Below are 19,769 nucleotides of genomic sequence, written 5' to 3' on the forward strand. Positions count from 1 at the left end.
AAGTGATTTGAGGCACCGTTTTCGAGTCAGGAAATGAGGACTCAGTGTCTACAAATTACATACATCACCTTTCATATCAGAGTAAGAGAGGAAAGATAAAGGAAAATGCAAAATAGAAATGAGTGATCAAGATTTCCTTCTAAGGTTATCTAAAGATAATCTTCCAGACAAAGGTTTGTTGTTTAATCCAACAGCTATTTGAGATTGACTTCTCAGTTGCCATCTCCTACCAGCAAAGCTGAAAATCAACATGCATTAAATATAGGGAGACAATGTTCTGGCCAGTGGACACATGGGGGAAGTCTGCTAATGGGATTGCCTCTAGGAAGATTTCCTTTACTACCATAAGCAAAGCCCCAATTAGTACTGCCTTTCCCCCTTTTAGCTAACTTCTTCTTGTCTTGAACTTGGATAACATGACTGGCATTGTGAGAGCCTGAAGCCAAACAATACTTTAAGAATTTTAAGGATGTGAGAACTGAACCATAAAGAAGGCTGAGTGCTGAAGAACTGATGCTTTCAAATTGTGGTGCTGGAGAAGACTCTTGAGAGTCCCTTGGACTGCAAAATCAAACCAGTCAATCCTAAAAAAAAAACAAAAACAGTCAATCCTAAAGGAAATCAACCCTGAATATTCATTGGAAGGACTGATGCTGAAGCTGAAGCTCCAGTACTTTGGCCAGCTGATGCGAAGAACTGACGCACTGGAAAAGACCCTGATGCTGTGAAAGCTTGAGGCAGGAGGAGAAGGGGGTGACAGAGGATGAGATGTTTGGATGGCATCATAAACTCAACGGACCTGAGTTTCAACAAACTCTGGCAATAGTGAAGAATAGGAAAGCCTGGTGTGCTGCAGTCTGTGGGGTCGCAGAGTCAGACACAGCTGAGCAACTGAACAACAACTCTAATGACAGTAAAGACATAAAAAGAGCCTGGGTCTTCCTCGACATTGTGAACAGGTATAACCAATACCAAGAACCTCCTTACTCTGCACTTAATGAGGAGGAATAGCCTCTAATTTTTAGTCGATTATTTATTTGGTTTTCTTAAACATGAAGGCTGTCATCTACAAACTGACAGTTGCCAAGAGCATCTGCCAGTGACTGAACAGCAACAAGAAGAAGGGCATTTGCCTCTGTGGAGGTTGGGCTTCCCAGGTGGCTCAGTGGCAAAGAATCCACCTGCAATGCAGGAGACACAGGTTCAATCCCTGAGTCAGGAAGATCCTTTGGCGGAGGAATGGCAATCCACTCCAAAGACTGAAACCTATGCTGCTGCAGCTGTTGACCTTCAACACCCTCTGAAGGAGTTCAGGTTGGAATAAGGCGTTCTGTGCTTCAGGGAATCTGGTGGACCTGGTCTTTAGTTATTTTCAGGAACTGATTTCAAGATCCCAATCCTTCCATCTCTTCTAGAAAAATCACTAAATCCCTTCTTGTTGACATCAGCTCATGACTAGCAAAAAACCTTTTGTAAAGTAAACACTTGATTGCATGGAACTCCCCTTTCATCAAAGTCTTATATATTGATCTTCCCTGACTGCCTCTTTGGAGCAGTCTCTCAGAGCTATCTGAGGTTCTGTCTCCTAGGCTGCAGTCCTCATTTTGCCCCAGATAAAACTCAACTTGCAACTCTCAAGCTGTGCATCTGTTTTAGTTGACAAGGCTAATTCCAGTCTTTGCCAAAACTGAAAGTAAACAAATGCACTTTGTCTGTATATTGAAAACAAATGGTTCACTAATAATGATCAAACACTCTTGGAATGAGACAGACAAGGTGGCTAGTATCCATGACTCATTCCAGATTATTCGTTGCCATTTGTTTTAAATATCTGTACCTAAGAAGAGTTTTTAAATTCTTGGTAAGGTGTCTTCAGAACTTGTCCACTGACTACAGTATCAGAAACCAAAGTATCAATACTTTGCAAACTCTTCCATACAGCATGGAAATGAGAGGTTTGGGTAAGGCAATGAGAATCAAGGAAAGTGGGGGAAAAAGAACTGGTGTTCTTACTTTTCAAAAGTAAGGGAAATGGAGAAACAGAGTAACATGCCCCCTCAGTTACTGATTCAGGAGTCTTCAGACGAGTGCCTGAGAAAATTCTTGACCCACCTTAATTTCCTCTTCCTCGTCCTTCAACTTGCCATGGGGAATTCAGTATGAAAATGAGTACTTCTTTTGTTTGACCTGTTCACCATTTATAATCATTGAGCCCAACAGCAAGCAGGCTATCATCTTTGTTGTAACTTCTGCTTGACCTGAAACTCAGCCTTTCATATATTAATATATATTTATATTAATATAAATATATATTTCATATATTAATATATTATTTTTGGGCTCCAACATCACTGCAGATGGTGACTGCAGCCATGAAATTAAAAGACGCTTACTCCTTGGAAGGAAAGTTATGACCAACCTAGATAGCATATTCAAAAGCAGAGACATTACTTTGCCAACAAAGGTCCGTCTAGTCAAGGCTATGGTTTTTCCAGTGGTCATGTATGGATGTGAGAGTTGGACTGTGAAGAAGGCTGAGTGCCGAAGAATTGACGCTTTTGAACTGTGGTGTTGGAGAAGACTCTTGAGAGTCCCTTGGACTGCAAGGAGATCCAACCAGTCCATTCTGAAGGAGATCAGCCCTGGGATTTCTTTGGAAGGAATGATGGATGCTAAAGCTGAAACTCCAGTACTTTGGCCACCTCATGTGAAGAGTTGACTCACTGGAAAAGACTCTGATGCTGGGAGGGATTGGGGGCAGGAGGAGAAGGGGACAACAGAGGATGAGATGGCTGGATGGCATCACTGACCCAATGGACATGAGTCTCAGTGAGCTCCGGGAGTTGGTGATGGACAGGGAGGCCTGCTGTGCTGCGATTCATGGGGTCGCAAAGAGTTGGACATGACTGAGTGACTGAACTGAACTGAATATAATATTAATATATAGTATATTAATATTATATAATATTAATATTATATAATATAATTTAATAATATATTAAATTAATATTATATATATGTAGGGCAGCTTAACAATTTGTGATTCACATGGCCACTGACATTGCTCAGTTATGCCCAAGCATAACTAATCATCCTAATCCCCAAAGAGCTGGGAAAAAGCTAAGAGATGAACTGAGTCCTCTATATGTCTCCAAGGCATGAAGAGCTATGGGGAGACTTAGGCACAGACAGACTTCCTTCCACAGCTTTCAGAGAACACTGACAGCCCATTTGCTTCCAAACAACCAGTCCCCAGACCAGAGATTGCCATGTATCCCACCAGTTCTGGAACACACAATTTTTAGCAGCTGGGCCCTATGAACAAACAGTAACATACAAGAAGCCAGATTATCAAAGATGGTGAGAAAACCAACAGAACAATCAGAGAAAGTTTTCCATGAAATAGGACTGTGGACAACTTGAAAAAATAATGAGGTCTATGTAAGTAGATTCAATGACAGCAAACACACACAGGATAGTTCTTAAAACTTAAGAAACAAAGGAAAGGAAAAGGGCATGTGTGAGATGTGAATTAGAGGCCTGAAAGTGGAAAAATATCTCAAGTCATAGGTCAAAAATAATTCCTTAACCAGAACTTTAAAAAATTACTTCCAGACAAAAAGAGCAAGTGACATATGAAGCAAAAAGATCCTGGCTAGCATCAAACGTCTCAACTGCAACACTAAGAATATGATGTTTTTTAGGCCACTGGACAAACAGAGCTACAATCCCAAGTACTACGCCTAATCAAGACATCACTTACCTATTAGGATGAAAAAAGATCTGTGGCTTATCAGACGTTCAGCGATTAAATTACCCCACCTGAGGCAAATACTAAAAACTAAACAAGATACTAATTAGGACAGAGACTTCAATCTAAAGAGAAATAAAGAAAGCTGAAGGAAATAGGTGTGAACAATAAACCTTAATATGTGTGTATACAGCCAAGGGCTAGGGAGGCAGAAGACATGAGACAGTCCTACACAATAAAAAAAGGCCTTGGGACCCAAAGATTTCTGTCAAGTTCTGCCTGATTTTTAACAGGCAATTTTAGTGACCTCTTATTTAAACGATTCTACATTACAGAAAAAGGTGAAAACTCCCCAATTCATTTTATGAAATAGTATTATTCTAAAGTATACATACAAAACACACACACATACGGAAAAATGTACATGTAAGTGTGTTAGATGAATTTTCATTAACGAAACAATCCACCATAAACAGGCATCCAGAAACAGAAACAAAATATCTCTGGCACACTAAAAGTCACCCTCAGACTTCCTTTCAGACAGTGTCTCCTCTCCTACCTACCTCCCACTGAGGATAACCACTTTCCTGACTTCTAACAGCATAGATTAGTTTTGCCTGTTTTTGAACTTTATATGAAGGAAAGCATATAACATTCTTTTATATCTGGCTTTTTAGGCTGATCATGATGCTTCTGGGATTCATCCATATGTTGCACATAGTTACAAACTGTTCTCACTGTCTCATATACCATTGAATGAATACACAAAAATGCATTTACCCATTCTATAGGTGGATGATCTTTTAGGTAGTTTCAGGTTTGAGGCTATTACTAATACTGTTGCTATAAACATTCTAAAACATACCTTTGCATGTATGCATTTTATTGGGTGTATGCCTAGAAACAGAATTACTAGATTCCATGGTAGGAATATTTCCACTTGAGTAGATTCTGCCAAATGGTTTTCTAATAAATTGGAAACTGTATTTGAATAAATTTGAATTCTTACCAGCAGTGGGTAAACCTTCTGATTACTCCCGTATTTTGTCAATCTGCATAATTTTTTACATCTAATAAAATAATCCACTAAAGAAATCTATAGACAATCACACTTATGAATATTCATGTTAAAGTTCTAAAATAAAAGATTAGCAACTAGAATACTGATTTATAAGAAAAGAATACCACATTATGACCAAGCAGGCTTTATTACAAGGAGACAAGAGTGGTTTAATGTCAGCCACTCCACGCATAATCCATCTAGTCAACAGACTGAAAGAAAGTAACACATGATCATATCAAAAAATGCTAAGAAGGCATTGGATAAACTTAGCAGTCATACCTAAGAAAATCTCTTGATAAAACAGGAAAGAATATATTTAAATAAGATAAAGATTATTTTTTTATAAGTAGCAACACAAATATTCTAAATAATTAAATACTCAAACTATTTCAACTAAAAACAATGACAGAGATGTCTGCCTATCACCAGTATGATGGAATTTCTAGACAATAAAGATTCTAGAAAATAATCTGTCGAACATCACAAAAAACAAGTTGTATTATTTTTGTGAGTGTCATCATTATATTTCTAAAAATCCAAGAAACTCTAGTGAAAATTGCTGAAATTAATGAGAAAATTTCCTAAGTATATATAATAAATTTATTATATACCAGATAAGTACATAGGGGGGGAAAAAAAAAGCTTCTTCTTTATTTATAATGATCCTTTAGAAAGGAAATGGAGAAAAAAATCCATTTACATGACCATTCACAGTAATGACCAAAAGGCTAAGAAACAAGAATATTTAATAAAAATGACATAAGATTTAAATGAAGAGAACTTCAAATCTAGTATATAGACAAGATCTGAGCAAACAGAAAATGATTAGTTCTTAGAAGACAATATCACATGTCAAATTTCCCAAAATTAATCTGAAAATTTAATGTTATTTCAACTCTTAATCATTTAAAATGATCACAAACTTCAAATGGCCAAGAAAAGTAGACAAAGAATAGCAGGCAGAGCATGGAGTGGGAGAATGCTCTGCCTGATCATTTTATAAAACCATTGTTCACAAACAGAATAGAAGCCACTGTAATTGAATCCATATGATATTGCTATATGCAAAGAGAACTAGAAGTGAAACAGAATAGCATATTGAGAAATAAATCTCATCATATGTGAAAATTTAATATACGACAAAATTGGTGTTCCAATTCATTGGGAAAAGATAGTTTAATAACAGGTGCTGGGACAACTGGCAACTCACTTGGAAGAAAGTTGTACTTATAGCTTGCATTCTATACAAAAATAAATTCCAAGTGGAGCAAAGACAAACACAAAAAACATTAACAACTAAAACCAAAAATAAAATGCAGAAGTCATTCCAGGAGACTACACAACCCACCCAGGGGTGAAGACCTTAAACAATACAGAATACTTCAAAATGTTTATAAATATATTCACAAGTGCTTGTATTTTGAAAACTAAAATAATATTTTGGATATATACTAATATAAAATTTTGAATGGGAAAAATATTATAAATATGGTCAACAGAAAAATCATAGATCTGGAGAAAATTTGCAAGTAGGAGAGTTTATATATAATAACAAAGAGCACTTACAATTTTTCTAAAAAGACAATGAAAATATGGGCAAAATGCTTAAAATGAATAAAAATGAGTTAAAATTTTAAATGTGAATTTAAAAATACAAATACACAATTCACCTTAAGAGTGAAATCCAAATGGCTAAATTTTCTATGGAAAAAGTACTTTTTAATGTGGTTAACAGACAGATAATTAAGAGTTAGGAAAAAATGTTTGCAACCAAGAATAGGAAGGTTTAATATATGAAAAGCTCCTACAAACTAATTAAATAAAAATACAAACACAATAGAACCATAAGCAAAAATATGAAAATTAAAATGAATATAGTCATAAATAAAATATACATATACATCCTTATGGTAGGCAGAATTCTTAGCTGGTCCCCATGATCTCTGCCCCTGGTGTTACGCCTATGATAATGCTACATTTACAGGGCAAAGAGACTTTGCAGATGTTAACTATGGATACTAACAAGTTGACCTTAACATACAGAAAGGTCATTTTAACATAGATTTTAAATATATACTTTATATATTTTTTTTAATATACATTTTCTGGGTGAACCTAACTTAGTCACATGAGTCCTTTAAAAGAGTCGTCTTCTATGACTGGTAGCAGAAAACAGAGTCAAAGCAGGAGGATTTGATGAATCCTTGCTAGCTTTGCAGATGGAGGGGACTATGTGCAAGGGCTGGAGGGAAGCTTCTAGGAGCTGATAACAACACTTGACCTCCATCCTACACCATACTACAACTCCAAAGAATGGAATTCCGCCAACATCAATGAGCTTGGAAATGTATTCTCCCCCAGAGTCATTAGTTAAAAGCCCAGCCTGGCACAAACATTTATTTCAGCCTTATTGAGAACTAAATAGAGAGCCCAATCAAAGCCTGCTTTGAAAGAAGTTCAAACCCACAGAAATATGAGATGATCAGTGGGTGCTGTTTTAAGCTGCTAGATTTGTGGTAATTTGTTATGCAGCAATAGAAAACTAATATAATAGGTCATTTAATTATGAGTGAAATCCAAATGACCAAAGAACATATAGAAAATTGTCCAGATTTACAGTAGTATTGAAAATGCAAATAAAACAACACTGAGAAATCACTATACCCACCACCAGGCTTTTATTTTTCCTTTCCTTTTTAAAAAATTGCTAATGGGTATAAAGGGTAAGAGTATTTTCATACATTTACTTATGGAAATATAAATTGTCCAGGCATTTTGGGAAACAACCTGTCCATATCTATTTAAAAATTTTGTATCTACATATTCCCTTGGCCCAGCAATCCTACTTCAGGGAATCTATTCCATAGAAGTGAAATATGGTCATGAATATGCACACAGGCACAATGGCTGTAACAGCTACAATCTGCTCACAAAGTAAACGCCCATCAATGTGGAAAAGGTTTAATAATGTCTTCATCATCAAACAGTATTACCCAGCATTAAAAAGAATAAGAGCTGTAAGACAGACCTGGAGGGATTTTCATCATCCATTATTGTACGAGAAAAGATGCTGAGGATATGCACGATCCCATTTAAAGCAAACTGACGCACTAAAAAAAATCTCATTTATATAAAACTGTGTATGTATATTAAGGAATTTAAGAGATGTATATATGTCCAGACTTGTAAGGGGCTCACAATACACATCACATTTTGGAAAGCTGCAGAAAAAGACAAAACCCTGTAATATTTGGGTACACATATCTGTGTGAATAAAGAATAAAGACAGATGTATCAGGCTCCTACAAGGGAGGGGGGAGTGAAATGATATGGTGGAATATGATTAGTTTTGTCATTATGCATCTTTATTAGTTCATCTATTGCTCATTTGTGATGTTCTTTTAATGGTAATATTTTATAGTACTATTGCCTAGAGAAGCTCATGGACAGAGGAACCTGGCGGGCTACAGTTCACAGGGTCACACAATAGACACGACTGAAGCGACTTAGTACACGCATAGTACTATTAATCTGTATCCCTCTTTTAATCTGAAAAACATCAAATCATTACCCTTTCTCTGTTTTTCCTCAGCAGTTATCACTAATATTCTATGTCTTTTACTTATACTGTTTCCCCCAACTGTAATGTCAGCTCCATCAGGTAACGGGTTTTGCCTGTTCACTGCTGAGTGTCAGCACCTAGAACTGTCTGGCACAAAGCAGGCACTCAATTGTTGAGGAAAGTAATATTTTATGTGTAACTTCTTTAGGGCTCCTCTTGATGTTCCTTTTAACCTTATTTCTCCTAAGAGACCTGGTATTTCAGAAGCTATCAGGACTGTGACAGAATTACATAGTAGCCTACTGGGCTCTTCTGCCCATGGAATTTTCCAGGCAAGAGTACTGGAGTGGGTTGCCATTTCCTTCTCCAGGGGATCTTCCCGACCCAGGGATTGAACCCAGGTCTCTCACATTACAGTCAGATGATTAACCCTCTGAGCCACCAGAGAAGCCCGAATTAACATGGTAAGAAGACTGAAATCAAACAGTGAATAATAGTTATTTCTTGGATGCTTATTACTGTCTGACATTTTATCAGGTGTTATCTAAGTAGGCAGATCTATGATACCCATTTCATAGATGACAAACCAACTCAGATTAGCTTATCTGAAGTTTCACGACAACAAATGTCCTGTATCCAGGCCAAAATTTGTTCTTTCCTCTGTGCTATACTGATCGTAAAGGAATCATATTTTAATAATTAAAAAGGACATAATAGTTCTCACCTAATACACAGGTTTAATATCATTTTGAGGCTTATTTAGTTGAATAAATTCACAGTCACATAATGTACTACTCTTCAATAATTCTATTAATGATTTGAAAGTCATTTGATTGTTAAATACAAATACCCTACCCTATGTCTAATTAGTTGACTCGTCTATTCCTACAGCAATTAAGCTGTTCAGCTCAACACCTCAAGCCTCCTGGGCCCTGATGGAGTGGCAGCTACAAATCAAGACAACACAACTGTTCCTAGTAGTTGGAATAAACATTTAGATAATTGTATCAAATCTTCAAGACAAAAACAGCCCTAAGAGCATCCTGAGGGATTTTGTTCTACACTCCCCAGAGGAATGCCTTTCCTGACAACGTTCTACTAGAGGAAGCTTCCTACCTCTTTGGAGAGGAAAAAAAAGACAGGCAGAGCAGGACTATCTGAGGGTCACAGGGGAAGAGTAGTACATACAGTCTGGGCCCAAGCTGGTCAAGGCAGGGTCAGCTTCCAGGTTGGCGAGTCCCCTATCAAGGCATCAGAGGCCAGTGGGTTAGTGTTCACAAGGTTAAGGGGACAGAAGGGACACAACAGGGCTTATAGAGGCCACCTACTTCCCTACATGGTTTGCTCAGGTTCAAAGAAGGCAAAATTGGAAACGGACAGTAGAAGAGGGAGCTGTCTTGGGCATTCTGTTGTCACCTTCCAGGTGAGGTCCAGATTTTTCCCAAGGAAGGTGCAGACCTAATCTCAACATCAGCTCCACATACCTAAATACACCTGAGATCACCTAGGGACTGGCAGGGACACTTCCCCCCACCTCACCTTTGTCTTTGACGTTCTGGATAGATTTAGAGTTTTAAGAAGTGTTCTCCAGTCACTCAACCAATAAATATTTATTGGGTACTTTCTATATGGTAAGGCACCAGGAGAGGTGTTAAAGGGAATATAAGAAAAAAAAAAACATGGTCCCTGCTTCAAGGAGCTTACAGAGACAACAGCAAACAAAGAGTCATCACCTCTTATTTTTAGGTGACAAATGAGCAATAACTAATAGGTAAAATCCGAGTTGAGAATGAGTTTAGAATCAAGGCATTCAGAATAAAACTCATCACTGCCTGTTCTCCATGCCTCAAAAAAAATCCACAAGATTTTGAAAGATAATATATGTAAATCAGACTTACTGTATCTTCCTTGCCAATCTTTGTACCCTGAAAACAATTTCTAAAATTCACACAAAAATAAAACATGATTATCTGTAGAGGCAAGCTATATGCAACTTGCATACATTGAGGACATAAAACTGCCTGGATCTATAATCTTAAAGTTCAAAAGTAAAATTATTTCTGCCTCCAGAAAGCAATGGTGTTTTGAAAGAGAAAAAAGGTCTGCTTGAAAGCTTTTTTAAATTGCAATCAATACATATATATTTCAAGGTATCTCACAACAATGAGAACTAAGTAACTTATTGTCCTGCTTGTTTAAAAGGCTATCAAAGGAATAAAAGGAAGTCTGAATGTTCTAGAGCTGAGAAAAAGCCTCATTTCTTCTGACTCTGAGACACACAACGAAACTGAACAGGCACTATTTCATTGAAAAACAAAGTGTCCACTTAAACGAACTGATTTTGGCTAAACATGCGTGTTTTCAAAATCTGTGAATGGCAGGGTCTAATCTTGACCTCGTTCACTCTGAAGGGACACAATTAACATTATTTATGTGCTACACATGCTCTATCTTAATGCTCCATGCATTTTAACACGCATCAAATGCACAAGGCTCCATGGTTTACCTGCAAGCTATGTATAAAAATACTGCTTTTCCAGTCAGCAAAATGCTGATATATTTATAACATATGGAAGAATTCCTACATGGCACTTGGGTATTGGTGGGGAGTGAGGGTCAGGAGTGTTATCCATAAATGACTGTCAGAAAGACATATGAGACCACTCTGTTCTTTTTCTAAAATATACACTGAGTGAAATAACTCCATCAATAGGATATTCTGAAACATGTGGGCTCAAAGTCTGTAGAAAAAGACAAAAATATTTTTTTAAATGATTCCAAAAGCACAGTCAGAATCATTCAAAATAGAATTCATCCTATTAAAATGATTCTATCTTTTCATGAGATTACTACTTGGTCCAATTCGGACATTTCTTACGTGTCTGGTCTTCCTTCTGACTTATGCAGATGACACAGTGTATCTGGGCCTCTCTTAATATAGCTTCCTACAATATAATAAAAAGTTATGTCACCTGACAGTTTGTTTAACCAGGGAACTCCAGGATATTTTGATGTATTTCCTAAAAATTGTTAATTTATATAACAGGAATCAATGATAAACAAACCAGAACTGGAACCATTCACTTTGAGAGACCAAAAGGACCTTAGAGGTCATCTTTCCAGGCCATTTAAAGAGAAAGGAAAACAATGGGTGATGCATTCAGATCAGAGGTTCATCTTCCCCTATGCTCTCACCCAAATTATCCAACACCTAGAACAAACTTTCTGATGAATTTCTTTTGCTCTAATGTAAGTTAACCTTATTTATTTATGAAAAACTATTGCCTTGATTCCTGAATATTCACTGGAAGGACAGATGCTGAAGCTGAAGCTCCAATACTCTGGCCACCTGATATGAAGAACTGACTCACTGGAAAAGACCCAATGAGCTTCCAAATCTTGGAAAGACAGGGCAAAAGGAGAAAAGGGTGACAGAGAATGAGATGGTTGGATGGCATCACCGACTCAACAGACATGAGCTTGAGCAAATTCCAGGAGATGGTGAAGGACAGGGAAATCCGACATGCTGTAGTCCATGCAGTCGCAGAGTTGGACATGACTTAGCAACTGAACAACTGCCTTGATTCCCTTCTATAAGGAAAGAGTAGGTGGATGTCAGTATACATTAACGTTTCAACACTTTATATAAACCACAAGCTGCTTATTTTCTTAATACATGCTTATGCCTAACACTGAATTTTGCTTTCCATGAATGCATTTTTTAAAAATCAAAGTTCTTCAGTTTGCGAATTCTCATTTGTGAATGATGATGTGCTTCCCTACCATTACCCTTATTTTGATGGTGCTATTATATGAGGTAATTAAAAAATATCTTTGGTTTGAGATTATAGATTGGGAACCTGATACACACCCTGGATCTTATGAGGGCATGAAAAACTTTGGCACATGAATTAACAATACTAACTCTAGTACTCTAAGTGCTATTTAACAGATGTTTTTGCTGAGAGAGAGAGAGAGAGAGAGAGAGAGAGAGAGAGAGAGTGTGTGTGTGTGTGTGTGTGTGTGTGTGTGTGTGTGTGTGTGTGTGTGTGTGTATGTGAGCTGCTCAGCCATGTCTGATTCTTTGCAACCCCATGGACTATAGCCCACCAGATTCCTCTGTCCATGGAATTCTGCAGGCAAGAATACTGGAGTCGGTTGCCATTCCCTTCTCCAGGGCATCTTCCCTCCCTGGGGATCAAATCTAGATTGCCAGCATTGCAGGCAGATTCTTCACCGCCTGAGCCACCAGGCTAGCCCACTGGATTAATTACCTCTTTAAAGAGGCACAAGGAAAAGTCAACATTGAGGAAGCATCTAGACCAGTCATCCTGTAAGGTGACTGGCTAAAAAACCAGGGACAAGAGAATTTTCTATGAAATATACCCTTCTGATGGGAAAGATACTGCAGATTTTATGCAGATTTTATTCCTCCAAGTCTGACCAAAACCATTACTTTTAATATAGTATCAACTAAATAATTAAAAAGGGCTTAGGGTTCTGTAAGATCTTAGTGAAACTTTAAGTAATTTTCTGTTAGGCAGGTTTTGGATTCTGTTTTGTTTTGAAAAGTATACAAAATATACTAAAGTTTGTGTTTTGGAAAATATGGAATCTAATTTTACGAGTTGCATGCCAGTGCTTCTCCATAGAACTCAAGTGTCCCATCATGATAAGCAATAGTTATAACTGAGAAGTAACAAGTGAAGTGATGCATTATGGTTATAGTGTTTGAGATAAAGGTGCTACCAGACTTCCAGGTGTTCCTGGGGGAATACTCTGGTGCCAGGACTACCTAGGATCCCTTAAAATCGTAGTGGTGCCTTTGGGAAACCCAATGGAGGTTAAAATACCACTGTGAACCTGGGCTGACCCCAGTGAGTCCAACAATCCATGAAACACTTCTGGAGCCATCTTGACCTTCTGAGCTAGATTACTCTACAGTAACTCCAGCAAATCACGGCTCAGTTCTCATTACAAGGGACAAAAGACACATTTCTGATAATACTGAAGCATGTGTACATACCAAATAGAACACTACGGCAGCATACGAAACATCACAGAACAGTGGATAGTTTCAAGGACATCAGAAGAGGTACTTCTTAGATTCTGCATAGTATTGTGACTCCAGATTGGAACAAAGAGATTGTCAAGCTCTGGGCAGGGGAAGCCCTTGAAAAATACTGTTGATTTGAAGGTGCAAGGGGCAGAAGGCTTATGCTTTTTAAGTAGCCAAACAAAAAAATAAGTAAAAGCACATTAAATTTATATGTGTATGTGTGTATAGGATTTTTAAAATTATGTAACTGAATACTTTAGGAAAAATATATATATGTGTCCCTAAAAATATCATGATCCAATCGTGTTGGGTATTTTAATTTTACTGGCTTTCCAAAGGTCCAAAGTTTCTATAACAATAAATTTCTCCACCTTCTGTACAATCAATAATTAAGATTGGTTCATCTCTGTGGATTCACATCTACTTTACCTAATACACTTTTATTTCTCTGCACCACTTTACCACCTCCCCGCCAAACAAAATCAAGTTGTATTAAAGTATTTTAACTGCAAATCCACTAGACTCCATTCTGACAAATATTTCAATTCATGAGACACCTTATCTATATTTGTACACTTTATTTAAAAACAAATAATACACTTAGAGCCACCAAAAAAGGATATCTTAATTAGCTTATCCATATCCTGAAATTACAAGAGAAACTTCTTGCACCACAAAAATTAGCATTTGGATTAATTTACATTAATTGATATTATATTTAAATTTTAAAATACCTGAAGATCAAACCATCTGGCTCAGGGCTCACCAGTTAGAGGGGTGAAGGGGTGTGGAGAAAAGGAGCTGTTTAGGAATCTGAACTGATGCCCTGAGGTCAGCTCTAGTAAACTGAACTTGAGAAACATAAAACAAGCAGTGGATTACAGGATTACAAAGAAGTGGTTCTTCCTAAAAACAAAAAACAGGTATTAGATTATATAGTTGGGATAGGTACAAAGGATATCTCTTAATCTGGATTGGAAAAAAGTTATGAGAAGGGGGTTGCATTTATTTCTCACAAGAGGTAAATTTCAGCCAAACAATGAGAAGAAAGTAGGGAGGATGGAATGTGGTAGACTGAAGGCTTTCTGATTGCTGATAATACCGAATCTAGCAGCTCTCTACAAGCCAAATAAAATACCATCCTCTGAGAAATTTTCAGAGAGAAGCTAACACACAACCAGGGAAAAATCATTCTACATTAACAAGGCACTCACTGGTTCACGGCCTGCTAAAAACCCAGGCAGACATTAGAGTTAATCTGAAATAAAATGAACTTTCTAATTTGCATCAGAGGGATGACAGGCATGTGGTCCCAGTTAAATCAAATCTAAAGCTTGACTAGCAAAGATCCAGAAAATTCTGACCCTTAAGCACCACTTCAGGAATACTGCTAGAATAAGTAAGTGGGATCTAGAGATCTCTGTTTGGCTTTATATTTGCTTTTTTTGGATTAAAAAAAAAAAAAGATACAGTCTGTTTGTGAACAGACTTTGTGAACCTGGTGTCCCGAGGAATGACACTGAGATCCAGCTGGATGATATGGCCAATTAAAAAACTTTCAGGAGCAAAAGTCAAATGGTTCAAATCATCTACAAAGGACCTGACCTTTGTTTTTAAACACAGATATGTTAGTTTTCTGGACCTTCCTCTAAAATGAATTTAAGGAATTGATACATTTCAGAAAAATATACATACAATTTCTGTCAGCTACTACTTTGTACAACCTGAATCCCAGTGTTAAAACAAAATACTGCAATTATATAAATACCTAAACAAGTAACACAGTAACAGAGACAACTTCTGAGCAAATAAAATGAGTGATTATGTACTGAATAGCCTTGAAACAGCTTTCAAAGAATAAAGTAAGCTGAAGGAAATCAGAGCTCCTTTCCCATGTAAATCAGTAACAACTCGGCTCTTGGCTGAAAACATCACATAGGCATATACTAACCAGAGATTATCTCCAGCTCACTATCAACATGGATGACAAATTTTAAGCAGTTCTTTCAAAAGAAAATCAAAATTAATTCGAAGCCTTTCAATCTGATTTGTGACACCTTTGTTCAATATAACTTAAATGACATAGCCTGAGAAAAGCACCAACACAGATTTTTAAAATTGCATCCAACCATTATTTTCGATGTCATAAAGATTTGCTTGAGTCAAAAATGGCAGCAATGACAAAGAGGTAGATATGAAAGATGCCATTTAAATACTATTCTTAGGTGGAATTTTAACTAGTTCAGGTGTTTAATTTAAAAACAATTTTTACTAGTTGAATCTTCATCATATAAGAATTGCATGACATGCTCTTGTGTAAAGGGGAAATAAATGAAGTACTAAAAAAAAAAATGAGCCTTTAAAAATTACATTTACTTAGCTAACATTAATGAGAGCCTGTAATTTTGATGAATCAGTAATATCTCCTTTTACCTGAACTTGATTTATAATGAAATAATAGTTATTTTCTTCTCTACTGAAATTTCTAGGAATTCACATTCAGAATTCTTGGAAAGTACTTATGGTGCTCAGAACAGCACGAAGACAGCGCATGAAATGTCCCCTGAAGTCCTAGAAGTTTTACAGACACATTAAAAAGACACTGATGGTCACAAATCAGGACCTTCACAGATGGGCAAACACTCAAACATCACGACACACACACACACACACACACACACACACTCACTCATACACTCTCTCATACCTCTTCCCCACAAAACAACTCAATCCTCATCCTCACTGTAAGGCTGAATTTGTATTTTTTTTTTTTAAAGGCACCTCTCTTTCTCTAGCTATTGCCTTCTTGATGATATCGGTTTTGTCAAAAATCCTGAATGCTCAATGGAAATAGTTCAGTACTGAGAATGGAACATTTTTCAATTCACATTTGAATAGCCAGGTTTTCTTACATTCAGATTTTAATAAACTAGAATGACAGTCTTTAAAACAAGCATGCTAGCCTATAATGAATATCGTATATACAGTAATTTAAACATTTAGAACTATATATTATACTGCAAAGCAAAGAGCACAACACTCATCAAACTCATCATTACCTGCTGTGGACACTACCTCCAAAAATGAAAATACAAAACAGTAAAATGCACCTATGGTCTTTTATATATATATATATATATAATATATAGTCTATATATATTATATATATCCCTACAATATATATAATATATATTTATAAAATATACATACATTTTAGACATTTTCAAATAAATTTTTGTCATTATCTCCAAAAGAAACTTATAGCAAGAACACTGAAGGAATGAAACTCAGATAAACAAAAAATAACTCACAAAGTTCATTATCAGTGATACAGCTCAATTTCTCCCCTTTTAGTCATAACTAAAATGATTATAAAAGCTAAATACTTTGCATAACTAATTAATCTGTTTAATGGCAAAAATTGCTAAACGTGTTCAATAGAAAAATACTGAAGGTCATTATATCACTTATGTTAAATATCTGTCTATGGTTTGAATAGCAAATGAGCTCCATATTGACAGCGGAGTTTCGAGAAGGGTGCTGCAAGCTCCCAGGGATGTACCCATAGCATATGAAAATAAGGCAGGGACCCACCTCATCTGCTGATTTTCATACTCTTCCAATACATTTCATTCAAAATATTTACAAATAAAGCACTATGAAAGCATTTCAATCATTGTTCAAATCTGGGATTTGTTCACTTTGTCAATTTTCATTGAAGTTTTGATAGGCTGATGGAAAAGTCAGACAAACACACACACATATATATGCTTCTATCTGGTTGGAAGACAGCTTTGGCTCATTTCTAGGCTGAGATCGTAATAGTGCTAGTGGAGAAGAAATCCCTGTTTCTGGTACAACCTCCAAGAGCACAGCATTGGCTTTCTAAGGAACTTTCAACAGTTCCATCATTTGCACTACAGTCTACATATCTCATGGTTATTTTCCACTTACTAATAGAAAAATTTCAACCATGAGACCTAAAATGCAGGTGAAGAGAGTGTCTTAGTTTTGAGAATTCCAGTTGACAGAAGTAAAGCAGGCACTGAACACCCTGGAAGGTAATTAAAGCAATAATTGGTAGAACAATAGCTTGTAATCATCCATCACAAGTATGCCAATTAAGAGCACCTGACTGAAATTTTCCAGTATCCTTCTACAAATGTTAGGTCAGTGACATCATTTATTTACTTTGTGAAGAAGCCAAAAAGGAATTCACCAAACACAACGTGGAATTCTATACCCGCACAGGAATATAAACATTTACCTGGTAGCTCATGTCCAGGTCAATTCATTTGAATGTACAAAGCAGTCCCTTGAGCCCATTGTTAAGCACATATAAAATGACAAGGTAGCCGTGTCAAAATAAAGTGTATCTGTGTATCAACCAGGAAAATTTAACAAAGGTCCAGGTCCCTAAAGAAAATCTGCCTGTATGCTACAGAATTCTCGAGGCAGACAAGCAGAAATTTTAAAGAAAAACTGTCAATTAATATCCACACTATCATGTTAATACTTCTTCAGGGAGTAGATGTACGTATTAGAAGTGCCATTGCTATGATAATGGAATATGTGGGCATAGGAATGTAGAAATTACATCTGAGAGCCAAAGTACATTTTGCTGAAAATTTGGGAATTAGTAAAATTTCTGATTTCCAGATTGGTCTCTGCCATATTGGGCAAATAAGAAAGTGCATGAGGAAGAGGAGAGACAGCTGCAGGGATAAGGTCTACATACCATCTCCAGACAGTGGGGTCACATAAATCCCAAAAGCTAACCGTATGTGGCTCATTGGTAAGGTGAGCTCAGAGAACCCCAGGCCTTGAAGACATGGTTTTCCCCAGAAACAATATTGACTCACTGCCTATTAAAACATGCTATGTATTCCAATGAAACACTGGAGGTGGGGTAGGGCAAGGGAAAGAAAGAGAGAACTCTCTAGGCAATATTATACACCAAACTATTCCATCCAGATTTCCAAGAGGCTTTACATCTTGGAGATATTAATAACGGAACTTCTGGGGCACAAACATTTGCTTTATTTAGTAATTCTGCAAAGGCAGCTGCCTGAGGTTAACCATACCCTTTGGACCATTAAAACATAATAATTATGAACTATTTTTGGTAGGTGTCAGATAATTTTAATATCAGAGACAAAGAAGGAAGAGATCATGTGAAGCATGGTTATGTGGGTTCTAGTGAGTACTTGCAAGTAACTTCCAGCTCTTCAATCACTACAAGATACGATTTCATCAATATGAAATAATCTGATACTATAAATATCACACGAATAAAGTGAAATTTAAAATTAACAGAAATCATTATAAAGATATGCCCTGCTTGCCATTAAAAATAAACAGAATCTTCAACCTGAATAAGTTAAATTCTTTAGTAAAAGCAGACTCGTATCAACTATTCTTCATAATGGTGAGTATTTTTGACAGCTAAACTTTAGAATGGTACCAAATCTATTTTCAAAAACGTTAATACAATATAGAAATCTGCTTACAAACTAAATATTTGTTTAGCATTTCTGAATAATAATATATTTAACATATTATTGCATTTTTTTCCCTCTAATAAGTAAAATGTTTTGCCAGGTGCTTTATGAGAACAGTTGAAAGGAGAGCTAAATTAAAAACTCATTTTAACACTGTTTGGTCATTATGCACATAGGGGTTAGTACAGTAGATGTGATAAAGATTACCATTTTAACTATCTAATATGTTTAACAAGATTTCTCAGGGGAGAACTAGGTCTAAATTGCCATTCTTCCTCTATTCATTCCCAGTAATCAAGCTTTTTAATTATCCCTTATAATATGCCCTATTTACTCAATAGGGACAAGCTAAACCTATGTTTGTTCTTCGCTGAGGCCTGCCTAGCGAATTAGAACAACCTCAGAAATAAAAGCTCCTGTTTGGGGAAAAATTTTAAAGTTTTCAGGCTCACAGATTCAGCTGAGCTTGCAGCAACCTGAACAAACCTTAGTTTTAGAAAACAGTGTACGAATTGCAAAACTATACTTTAACAAATGTTCTCTGTGCTCCTTCAGCAGAACAAAAGGGCTGGATGGGTTGACTCTTGCCCTGGTCTTCTGTATCTCTTTTGTGCAGTTGATTACTTATAAAGAGCTAGAAAGTGAAGATGATGCATTGTGTCATACAAAGACTTTAGCCAGTGCATCCGCCCCAGCACTGGCTATATAGCATTTAGATGGGTGGAAAGCTACATCATGAATTGATTCTTCAAACTTTTTCCGATGAGCTGTGAACTCTTGGATACACGTCTTACTTTCTAGGTTCCATAAACGTATTGAACAGTCATGACCTA

At 36.6% G+C, this 19,769-nt stretch overlaps 1 protein-coding gene across 5 annotated transcripts in view; it reads right to left on the minus strand.

Annotated features, from left to right (window-relative positions):
- Positions 1-6,336: 6,336 nt before the first annotated feature.
- Positions 6,337-19,769, minus strand: part of STRN (striatin) — a 118,140-nt gene continuing 104,707 nt past the window's right edge. For all 5 annotated transcript variants that reach the window (XM_055539806.1, XM_055539802.1, XM_055539803.1 and 2 more), the window contains one exon: positions 6,337-19,766. In XM_055539806.1, coding sequence (XP_055395781.1) covers positions 19,597-19,766 — 170 coding nt within the window. In that variant the 3' untranslated portion in view covers positions 6,337-19,596. The remainder of the gene's footprint in view (positions 19,767-19,769) is intronic.

This window comes from Bubalus kerabau, chromosome 11, assembly GCF_029407905.1.
Source record: "Bubalus kerabau isolate K-KA32 ecotype Philippines breed swamp buffalo chromosome 11, PCC_UOA_SB_1v2, whole genome shotgun sequence".
Lineage (NCBI taxonomy): Eukaryota > Metazoa > Chordata > Mammalia > Artiodactyla > Bovidae > Bubalus > Bubalus kerabau.